The 12,115-nt window shown below is 33.1% G+C and overlaps 1 protein-coding gene across 1 annotated transcript; it reads right to left on the bottom strand.

Annotated features, from left to right (window-relative positions):
- Positions 1-34: 34 nt before the first annotated feature.
- On the bottom strand, positions 35-9,749 carry LOC134838278 (neuralized-like protein 4). Its single transcript, XM_063853774.1, has 6 exons — positions 9,337-9,749; positions 8,133-9,276; positions 6,013-7,550; positions 5,638-5,952; positions 4,124-5,576; positions 35-556 (listed from the first exon to the last, which is right to left on the bottom strand). Exons 1-6 carry the CDS (start codon positions 9,511-9,513, stop codon positions 216-218), a joined length of 4,968 nt encoding a protein of 1,655 aa, XP_063709844.1. The 5' UTR covers positions 9,514-9,749; the 3' UTR covers positions 35-215.
- Positions 9,750-12,115: the final 2,366 nt, after the last annotated feature.

Raw genomic sequence — 12,115 nt, 5'->3', positions numbered from 1 at the left:
AGATTTTTTGTATAATTTATTTTTTTTAGTGAACTTTTTTCTCTCTCTATGAATGTAACATATCAACTTATCACTCTATATTCGACTTAATATAATTCTAGGTGCCAGATGTGTGAAGTACAGCTACCACAAAAGACTAGAGATTCAATTTTTCTATTCAAGAATATCATTTCAAAGGCTAAAAAAGATGCTTTGTGTCAAAAATTTTGCTATTTTTAAGCAGGAACTAGGCAAAGCAACAGTGCAGTTATGATACAAGCGTTCGCTTCTTTGGTTGTCCACAATTTTGTGCCGGAAACTTGACTCGAACACGCGGCGCCTGCAGTTTGAGACTCTTCCGAGGCTTCAGACAGGTCAATGGCACACATTGATTGCGAACGAACACGCACCTCGAAGGCTGTGCAGATGCGATAATACACGGAATCGGACATGTATCGATGGATAAACGGTTTCTGCGAACGTTCACTGGTTTCGGGAATGGCACGCAGCAGGATGTGGGTGCCTGGCATGAGATCATCTGTTTGGTTGCAGTTTTCAGGGAGGATTTGGCCTAATTCTGAAAATTGAAAAAAAAAAATTATTAAGGAAATTGTTCGAGGAAAATTAAGTCAAATCTAAGAGCTTAATATAAAATTCTTTTTCAAAAAAAATTTTTTTGGGGAAAAATGGTACCTTGATTTTGTACCCCCAAAAAATTTTTTTATTTATTTAAAAATCAAGGAGATTTGAATGGAAATCATCTTCCGAATGCATAATTATTCAATTTCAGCTTTGAAATTCATCAAAAATGGGTTGAAACTTGAGGTGAGAAAAAAACAACGGTTTTTGCTCTTCATATGATAAAACCGTTGTTTTTCTTATTTCTTCAAAAATCGAGGAGATTTGAATGGAAATCTTCTTCAGAATGAATATTTATTCAATTTCAGCTTTGAAATCCATCAAAAATGGGTTGAAACTTGACGTGAGAAAAAAACAACGGTTTTTGCTCCTCATATGATAAAACCGTTGTTTTTTTTATTTCTTCAAAAATCGAGGAGATTTGAATGGAAATCTTCTTCAGAATGAATATTTATTCAATTTCAGCTTTGAAATCCATCAAAAATGGGTTGAAACTTGACGTGAGAAAAAAACAACGGTTTTTGCTCCTCATATGATAAAACCGTTGTTTTTTTTATTTCTTCAAAAATCGAGGAGATTTGAATGGAAATCTTCTTCAGAATGAATATTTATTCAATTTCAGCTTTGAAATCCATCAAAAATGGGTTGAAACTTGACGTGAGAAAAAAACAACGGTTTTTGCTCCTCATATGATAAAACCGTTGTTTTTTTTATTTCTTCAAAAATCGAGGAGATTTGAATGGAAATCTTCTTCAGAATGAATATTTATTCAATTTCAGCTTTGAAATCCATCAAAAATGGGTTGAAACTTGACGTGAGAAAAAAACAACGGTTTTTGCTCCTCATAATGATAAAACCGTTGTTTTTTTTAGCTTTTCAGAAAATATTTATTCATTTTAAAAATCAAAAGTTGGTTGAAACTTGACGTGAGAAAAAAACAACGGTTTTTGCTCCTCATATGATAAAACCGTTGTTTTTTTTATTTCTTCAAAAATCGAGGAGATTTGAATGGAAATCATCTTCAGAATGAATATTTATTCAATTTCAGCTTTGAAATCCATCAAAAATGGGTTGAAACTTGACGTGAGAAAAAAACAACGGTTTTTGCTCCTCATATGATAAAACCGTTGTTTTTTTTATTTCTTCAAAAATCGAGGAGATTTGAATGGAAATCATCTTCAGAATGAATATTTATTCAATTTCAGCTTTGAAATCCATCAAAAATAGGTTGAAAATTGACTTGAGAAAAAAACAACGGTTTTTGCTCCTCATATGATAAAACCGTTTTTTTTTTATTTCTTCAAAAATCGAGGAGATTTGAATGGAAATCATCTTCAGAATGAATATTTATTCAATTTTAGCTTTGAAATCCATCAAAAATGGGTTGAAACTTGACGTGAGAAAAAAACAACGGTTTTTGCTCCTCATATGATAAAACCGTTGTTTTTTTTATTTCTTCAAAAATCGAGGAGATTTGAATGGAAATCATCTTCAGAATGAATAATTATTCAATTTTAGCTTTGAAATCGATTAAATATGGGTTGAAACTTGACTTGAGAAAAAACAACGATTTTTGCTCCTCATATGATAAAATCGTTGTTTTTTTTATTTCTTCAAAAATCGAAGAAATATGCATGGAAATTATCTTTAAAATGCATATTTATTCAATTTTAGCTTTGGTTGAAAATTGACTTGAGAAAAAAAGTACGATTTTTGCTCCTCATATGATAAAACCGTTGTTTTTTTTATTTCTTCAAAAATTTTAATTATTCAATTTCTTTGAAATTCCATCAAAAATTGGTTGAAACTTGACGTGAGAAAAAAACAACGGTTTTTGCTCCTCATATGATAAAACCGTTGTTTTTTTTATTTCTTCAAAAATCGAGGAGATTTGAATGAAAATCATCTTCAGAATGAATATTTATTCAATTTTAGCTTTGAAATCCATCAAAAATTGGTTGAAACTTGACGTGAGAAAAAAACAACGGTTTTTGCTCCTCATATGATAAAACCGTTGTTTTTTTTATTTCTTCAAAAATCGAGGAGATTTGAATGGAAATCTTCTTCAGAATGAATATTTATTCAATTTTAGCTTTGAAATCCATCAAATTTGGTTGAAACTTGGTGTGAGAAAAAAACAACGGTTTTTGCTCCTCATATGATAAAACCGTTGTTTTTTTTATTTCTTCAAAAATCGAGGAGATTTGAATGGAAATCATCTTCAGAATGAATAATTATTCAATTTCAGCTTTGAAACCCATCAAAAATTGGTTGAAAAGTGACTTGAGAAAAAGTATGATTTTTGCTCCTCATATGATAAAATCGTACTTTTTTTTTATTTGATCAAAAATCGATCAGATATCAATGAAAATCAACTTTAGAATGAATATTTATTAAATTTTAGCTTTGAAACCCATCAAAAATTGGTTGAAAATTGACTTGAGAAAAAAAGTACGATTTTTGCTCCTCATATGATAAAATCGTACTTTTTTTTAGAAAATTGACTTGAGAAAAAAGTACGATTTTTGCTCTTCATATGATAAAACCGTTGTTTTTCTTATTTCTTCAAAAATCGAGGAGATTTGAATGAAAATCATCTTCAGAATGAATAATTATTCAATTTCAGCTTTGAAATTCATCAAAAATGGGTTGAAACTTGACGTGAGAAAAAAACAACGGTTTTTGCTCTTCATATGATAAAACCGTTGTTTTTTTTATTTCTTCAAAAATCGAGGAGATTTGAATGGAAATCTTCTTCAGAATGAATATTTATTCAATTTCAGCTTTGAAATCCATCAAAAATGGGTTGAAACTTGACGTGAGAAAAAAACAACGGTTTTTGCTCCTCATATGATAAAACCGTTGTTTTTTTTATTTCTTCAAAAATCGAGGAGATTTGAATGGAAATCTTCTTCAGAATGAATATTTATTCAATTTCAGCTTTGAAATCCATCAAAAATGGGTTGAAACTTGACGTGAGAAAAAAACAACGGTTTTTGCTCCTCATATGATAAAACCGTTGTTTTTTTTATTTCTTCAAAAATCGAGGAGATTTGAATGGAAATCATCTTCAGAATGAATATTTATTCAATTTTAGCTTTGAAATCCATCAAAAATTGGTTGAAACTTGACGTGAGAAAAAAACAACGGTTTTTGCTCCTCATATGATAAAACCGTTGTTTTTTTTATTTCTTCAAAAATCGAGGAGATTTGAATTTCAGCTTTGAAATCTATTAAATATGGTTGTTGATTTAACAAAAAAAATCAAAAGACAATTAATTTAACATCAATTTTTGAAGAAAAAAATTTTTTTTTTTGAAAAATATAATTATTTCAGCTGTTAGTTTTGACTGAATCAACGTAAAAATTTTACTTGATAATAAGAATGATCTCTTAAGTTTGATTTAATCTTTTTTCAAGCAATTAATGCTTTTACTTTTGAATTTTTATCGACTTTTGACATAAAAGCTTCTTAAAAACAAAAAAAATAAAAAAAAATTCTTACCCATTGGCAACGGTTGTCCCTGATCCAAAACTGTCCGAATCTTATCAACTCGCGCATTATAATAAACTGTCGTCCAAACATTGGGATCTGTTGTATTTTGCAAGTTACTTCCGTGCACCGCTTGCTGATTAATTACAAAACGAGTCCAATTTTTCAACGGATTTGTGACTGTTGTGCCTCCAATACACGTCTCACAATAGCACTGAGGAGCATCTGTCGTAAAAAACACCTCTGGCAACATCAGAGTCCTCTTAAAACTCATCACAAGCTTTAAATAATCACACGGAGCAATTGACGGAATAGCAGTTGCCATCGCAGAGACATTACTAGCCAACGAGAGATCCAAAACGGTATCTATTAAACTAACATTCGCCGAGGATTGATCGCTAATCGAGTTTGTGTAATCCGTTCTTGATTGCACGGGCAACGCGAGATTCGCTCGATTATTTTGTTCTTTCGTTGTATCGATTTCTGCTTCGGTTTCGCTAATTTCATCTTCGTCATTGGACTCATCGTCATTTTCGACTTTATTCTCGCCTTCATTGAGATAATTTGAGTCGTTGTTTGTCGTTTCGGCAGTTGATTGTTGATTATTGTTGCTCGTTCCAGCAGTTGTGGCAAGAGTTATCGGTCGAAGAAGCTCATAATCTTCAAAACCCTCATCGTATCCGTTTTCATTACTTGACGATGGAAAAACATCTGCTCGATTATCTTGCGGTTGATTTGTTGTAGTAGCTGAAGACGATACAAATCTGTGCGTGCTTTGACTCCGTTGAATATTCAAATTTGTGGAATGTTGCAATTGCAGTGTGTCGCGCAAACAACATGAATTTGACATTTCATGCGTGCGATTTTCAGCTGCGGTGCGATTTTTAATGGAAATGTTCATAAGTAAATTTTCTGAGACACTTTCCATGACGGATCGACTCATCGAGCTGCTTGCCTGAGGCGGCACAGGTGGTTCAGTTTCCTTTTCGTGCACTTCCAAATCAGCTTTTTCGCAATGTGGCAAAGATTCGCCGCCTTCATGACCAGCATTGAGTGTTGACAGAGGCATATCTTCGATAATTGGTGTCCCGTTTCGCAAATCTCCATTGAGAATTGTGATTTTTTCACAAATTCCATACAAATCAAAGACTGGGTAGATGTGATGAGGACATCCACTGATAATATCTTCGAGTACAACAGTTCCAATTGTGACACTGAGACATCCGGCATGCGATAAACTCATTGTCACTGTTTGACCTGACTGAATTTTCTCCATTGCTGCTCCGTAATTCGATGGTGTCTTGATTTCATTCAAGTTTAAGTAGTCGTTTGTTATTATCCAACAAGGTTTCTTGAGTAAAATTGCGGATGATGGCAAGACTGTTGAATGGGTGTTCGGATTTTCACCAATTCCGCCGATCATGAAGGTACCTTTCCATTTGTTGTTGATTTGTGCAATTTTAAACTAAAAAAAAAAATAATTTTTAAAAGAAATTTTTAGAAAAACGAGAAAAAATGTAACTTACGGAAATACTGTGACCTTTACACAATGGCTTACTAACACAAACAATTCCATGATTATAGGATTTTGTACGAAAAGCTGTCTTTTTATCCTCAGACAATTGAATATTTTTACCACAAACGTCAGAAAATTCGAAAAACATGCCATCAGAATCGATTGACTCTAACATTGAGTCATGTTTATTGAGCGGATCGAGTCCTAAATCCAAGGAATCTTGCAAACGGAGTGAACAAGGTCTCAATGGTGAAAGAGGACCTTGACTGGATATCGTTTGAACGCTCAATGTACATCCTTGTAGTTCAACTACCACATACAATTCCTAAAAATTAACAAAAATAAAACTAACAATTTTTTTTTATAAAAATTTTCAAGAATTTACCTCTGAAACGTTATTAAATTGAATATTCATGTCTTCAGAATTCAATAAAATCCGTAAATTCCGTGATGGCAACAATTCCACAGAAATTCTATCGCCAACGCGTAACCATTCCAGTGATGCAAGTGATCTCCCGACCAAATTATTATTGAAACGGACCTCATTTCCCGTCACATACCAAACATTCGCTGGAATTCGTTTCATTGTCGATGGAATGTTTTTTCGCACATGTTCGTCTGCCAAATTCAAATCTGTCGCTCCAATTTTCAAGCATCCCGCATACAATAAATTCACTTCGGCAATTTTAATTTCAAACGGTTCACCGACAATCAGTTGTCGTTCGGAAAAAACGAGACATCGGGACAATGCTGGCGACGGCGTGTTAACTCTCGATGCCATTGTCCAATTTTGCATCAACGAAACGTTGCCAGAAATGCAGGACCAACGATGTTTTGACTCGAGGGCCGGTTGAATCACTGACGTCGCTTGAAGACTTACGGAATTTTCACTTGTTGCATATGGCGCACGAATTTCCGTTTGTTGTCCGACGATAGATACTTGCGCACATTGCCCGTACAAATCAACAACGGCGTAAATATTCGGGATTTTGCACTCGTAAATGGGTCCCAAGTCGATGCCGTTGATGAAAAAGTGCAGAAAATCGTTGTTTCGCATAACGCCGACACGAGATCCCGTCACGAGAGTGTCCAAATTGAAGGGGAGATCGTCTTTTACGGTGATTCCGTTGAAGGAAAGGACATTTCCGCTGCACATGATGGTTTGATGTTTGAGATCTGTCGCGGTATTTGGGAGAATTAATTCATCCGGGCGAATTCCTGATACCCCAATTTCAATACTGCCATTCCAATGTTCTACCATACTGTCGAGTTGCACTTCAAACAGCTCCTTTTGCTTTAACGGACGATTACTGAAGAGAATGGAGTTATTGAACTCTGCCAGCGCTTTGGGGCGACATGCTGTCAAGAAGCCATTCGATAAACGAGCGTTTCTGCCATGAACCGTGTGAAATCTTAATTTTGGCTCCGTACTAAAAAGAGTTGTGTTTGATATGGTTGAATTTCCGGTATCAGGACTGCCACATTCTGACAATTGGGGATCTACAATGCTTGCTTGAGCTGCTTGTCCGTACAAATCAATGACGCCATACACTCTTTCGGGCACATTTGTTGCTGCTTGTCCTTGATCGACGCCATTTACCCAAAAATGTAAGGTGCCGTCGTCTTTTCTTTGAACTCCGACACGATCGCCTACTTGAAGTTTGTCTAAATTTTGTCCATATTGCTCGATAATTGTGACGCCATTTTGCATTATGCCATTTCCCGTCATCATAATTGTATGTCCGTTTCGTACGGAGGTCATTGTAAAGGGAAATTCTAATTCGGTTGGCGAATGCGTTGTTACTCCAATTTCGATGCTTCCAGCCCATTTGCTGACGACACGCTCCAAGCGAACTTGGAATAATTCATTGGGTCGAAGAGGGCGACGAGTTAAAACGACTCCGTTGTTGAAATCCTCACATGCTAAAATAAGATTTTTAATTAGAAATAATTTTTTTTACTAAGTAAAATAGTAGAAAATATTTTGAATTTCATAGATTTTTGAAACTTACGATGCAAAATTATCGAATATTGACTATCGAGCAGAATTAAAAAGTATAATTTTTAATAGAATTTTTTGAAATTTTGCATTTTTTGTGTATAAATTTCAAAAATTCATCCCTTTTGATTCTCTTAATTGATGCAAATCATTATTTTTCTTTGAAAAAATAAAAGTTTTGACTATAAATTTGAAAATTTTTAAAAGTTTTGACTTTAAAATCCACGAATTTTGATATTTTTATAACTTTTTTGGTAAATATTTGTAAAAATTGTTTTGAAATTAAACAATTTCTTGCTTTTAAGATACAGCTATTGCCGAAAAATAGAAAATTTTTAGAGAATTTCCCTTCAATTTGAAAAGTAAGTTTTCAAAATTTTAAATTTTTCAATTTTTTTGACATTAATATTCGATATTCGTCTCATGAAAATTTACTAAAAATTATGAAAAAGGAAATCCAAAACATTTTCGACTATTGTTTAACTCCAAATTAATGAATTTCTTACCACTTGGTCTCAACGCTGTTCTTCCAGATTGCGTTACTGTAGCATGCGATCCACAAACTGAATGAAACAACAATCGATCGGATTGAATAAAATCCGTATCAGGACTCAAAATCTGCGCTTCTTGTTCCGCAACCGGAAGTGCCAAAATATTATTCCTTCGGGTAACCAAATTTTTCTGTTCTCGTTCGTCACGATCGACAATCGTCACTTTTATCGTCATCCCGTACAAATCAATGACACCCCATAACGTTTGAGCCACGCGTGTCGCTGCAATTCCCTGATCTCTGCCATTTATATAATAATGCAAATTCCCGTTGGATTTTCGAACCATTCCAATGCGATCTCCTTCCCGCAACTCATCCAAATTAAATTCCCCGTATTCTCGTTTTGTCCCTTTGCCATTTGTGAGAATGCCACATCCCGACATCATTATTGTGCCCGATCGGAGATTCGTCATTGTCGCTGGAAACGCCAAATTTGCCGGATTGTGAGATGTTACGCCGACTTCTATGGATCCGCTCCATTTATCCACGAGACGATCGATGCGAATTTCAAAGATTTCATTATCTCGCAATGCTCGATGGGTCATCACGACGCCGTTATTGAACTCATCCAGAGGTCTTCGACGTTCAGCAGTTCGAAAATTCGCACTTAATTTCACCAAAGATCCGCATCTCGTATGAAAACGTAATTTATCTGCCAAATCTATGTCTTCCATTTGCACAATTGAGCCTGCAGTCGATGTGCTTCCATTGATATGCACATCAACGGACATCGGAATGTCCAAATTCTGCGTTATTTGGGTACTTTCGTTGCTATATTCCAAACTGTCAGTTGGCAACGCGGATATTTGAACACATTTTCCGTACAAATTGACGACAGCGTAAACTGTTTCGGGGATGTCGATTGCTGCAACGCCTTGAGACTCTCCATTCACGTAGAAAACGAGCTCGCCATTTGCTGTACGGACCACGCCAATCTTGTCGGTTTCCTCGAGTTTGTCTAAATCTGTGCCATAGTACTCGATTAATGAGCAACCGTCTTTCAAAATGGAAATTCCCGACATAATCCACGATTGAGCAGGTAATTTTGTCGCACACGCTGGCAATTCAATTTTATCCGGTTGATTTGTTGTGACTCCAATCTAAAAAAAAATAATTTTTTAAATAAATTTTAGGTCAAAAAGGAAAAACAAATAAATTACCTCAATGGATCCCGACCAACTAGCAACTTTTTCATCAATTCGCACTTCAAACAAGACATCATCCTTCAAGGGTTCCGCACTCAGAACCAGCCCATGATTGAATTCCGTGATATTTCGCTTCGCTGTCCTGTTATTATTGGACAAAGTAACGCGTTTTCCACATCTCGGATGAAACATTTCGTGATTTTTGAAGAGAAAACAAAAATTTTCTCTGTTGATTTCGTCGTCTGATGGGCGGATCGTATTTTTGAATGCAAAAATTGCCAAAACTAACACATTACTCGAGAAATTGCGTGTTTAATTTCGTTCTTGCCTGCTTCTTTTACAGTTTTAACACATTTTTAGGAATAAATCGTTGAAATTTACGTGGAAAATCCTAAATTTTCACGCAAGCTGCTTAATTTTTCATTTTTTGTTTTGATTATTTAGGAACCTGTCAAACATATCACTTTCATTCGTCTCACAATTTTTTTCAATCAACCAATCACAGCGCAGAATTTTATTTGTTTCCATACGCTGTACGAATATACGAGAATTTCCCGCAATTTTCCTCTGTTTTCCCGAATTTTCGTAAATTTCCACAATTTTTTATATTTTTTTCAGACGTTGCAAAATAAACAAACACCAAAAACGATGCCAAATTAGAACACAAAAGAAGCAATTTATTATTCAAGTTCAAGAATTCATGCCTCTATGTTGTGATTCTTCTTCGTCTTTATTTAGGCACATCAATTTATTTTCTTTATTCGCGCAAATTACAGTTAACTAGCGAATTGAGCAACAACAACGATGATGAACTGAACTAGATACAGAAATTTGTAACGATTTATTTAGTACGAAACGAGATTTTGTTGCGTAAAAGTGCATTTCTTACCTCTGAAGGAAATCATGAGATCATTTTTTGTCTTCCTATCATTAATTTTTTGCTTCCTGTTCCTTCAACCATCGAAAGCATGGCCCTTTGGGAGCGCCGACGAGAAATACGAAGATTTGTCAAGGAGAGTTAATGACTTGGTAGCTCGTGTCAAAGGAGCTGACGACGATATTTGGACAAATTTGCTGAAACTTCGAGATTCCGTGAAAGAAGACATGCGATTGTTGTCAGGCAAGTTGAACGAAGTGATTAAAGAAGTGAACAAAATCAAGATAAAACAATCAACGTTGCCATAAAAATAAAAATTTATTGTTAACAAGTGAAAATAATAATAAATAAAACGAAATTTTTTTATCATAATAATTATTTTTATTATTATTTTATTATCACTTTTTACAATTTTATTACATTTCCTTCCATGCTCGTCGTTTTTTTTTTCATTTTTATTTTTTTGACTCTATTTTTCATGAGTTTTTTAGTGTTTTACATATTTTTCTTTTATATTATTTATCAACTACTACTCACTTTATCAACGTTTTATCAGACAATATATATTAAAAATATTTCTTATCCTTATTCGAGTCCAAAAAGCATGAAAAACATTCATCAGCTATTTTTTATATATTTATTTTTTTTTTAAGTCTGACGATTTCATATTAATTATTTTTATCAGTAGTGTGTAGAAGGCAAACAACTGTTTTTTTTATTAAATATTTTTTTTTTGATCGGCATTAAATGTGATTTTTTTTAGCTTTTTAACACAAAAAATTGCTGCTCTATTTTTTTATTATTTTTTTTTTAAATATTTTCTATGGTTATTTTTTTTTTGTTGCAAAAGTGAGTTAGTGAGTGAATGAGTGGGATGCGATTAAATATATTCGATTGTGCTGCTGCAGGTAAAGGATGATGCAAAAGCAAACAACAATTTTATTATTTTTTTTTTTAATATATATTGGTTCCATCTTTCATATTGTGTAGTTTTACGTGAGTGGGAGCGAGAGAGTTGTAAGCGTGTTTCATTGTTTTTTTTATTAACTACCATCTGAAAGAATAACATCGACTTTATGGCTGAAGAAATGAATAAATTTATTTGCAAAATTAGCTTTTTCATTTTTTTTCTTTCTTAATGCTATATTTATAATTCTAATTTTAATATATATATTTTTTTAATTTATATTTTTTTTTCATCAAAAAATAGCAAAAGCTTATATTTTATTTAATTACGTCCATTTTTGTGTTAATTTTTTTTATGTTGATTGATTTGATTAACATCTTTTTTTATTTTCATCTAAAGCGTGAGTATAAATATTTATAATTCCGCATTCACAAAAAGCTCCTACTTACATCGTCTGTAATTTTAATTTTTTAGTTATTTATAAAATTTGAAGGCATGAAATTATATTTTTTTTGTCAATAATATTTTTTTTTCTTATATTATTCGGGAAAAAATGAATAAAAAACGCAATTTTTTAATTTTATTTACAATTATTAAGAAGAGAGGGATTTTTTTTTGTCGTAAGGAACATGTCCAAGAATTGTCTAAGATATGGTGGTATTTTTTTTTAATTATTTATTTTATGTATGTTATTTAGTGTAAGTTTTGGGGTTTTTTGCTTTTGGGGACGCCAGCGCCAAAAATAAAATATTTTATTATTTTTTAGCTAATTTTTTTTTGATAAATATTTTAATTCACTTATTATTGAGCTACCTCTCAGTTCTAAATGATGGATGGCTTGCTTTACATGTTTTTTGAGTGTCTTGGTTAGTCGATTTTTTTTAATTTTTATTTTTTTTTTTTTTTGAATAAATATCACATTTAAGAATGTAATCGGTTTTTTTTTTAATTTTTTTATGTGAGCTTTGTGGAAAAAATTATGAAAGAGTTCCGAAAGAAAAATCGCGAAA

The sequence above is a fragment of the Culicoides brevitarsis genome, chromosome 1 (assembly GCF_036172545.1).
Source record: "Culicoides brevitarsis isolate CSIRO-B50_1 chromosome 1, AGI_CSIRO_Cbre_v1, whole genome shotgun sequence".
NCBI classification, from domain to species: Eukaryota; Metazoa; Arthropoda; class Insecta; order Diptera; family Ceratopogonidae; genus Culicoides; species Culicoides brevitarsis.
The sequence above is the reverse complement of the archived record's forward strand: the minus strand, read 5'-3'. Positions and strand labels throughout refer to the sequence as shown.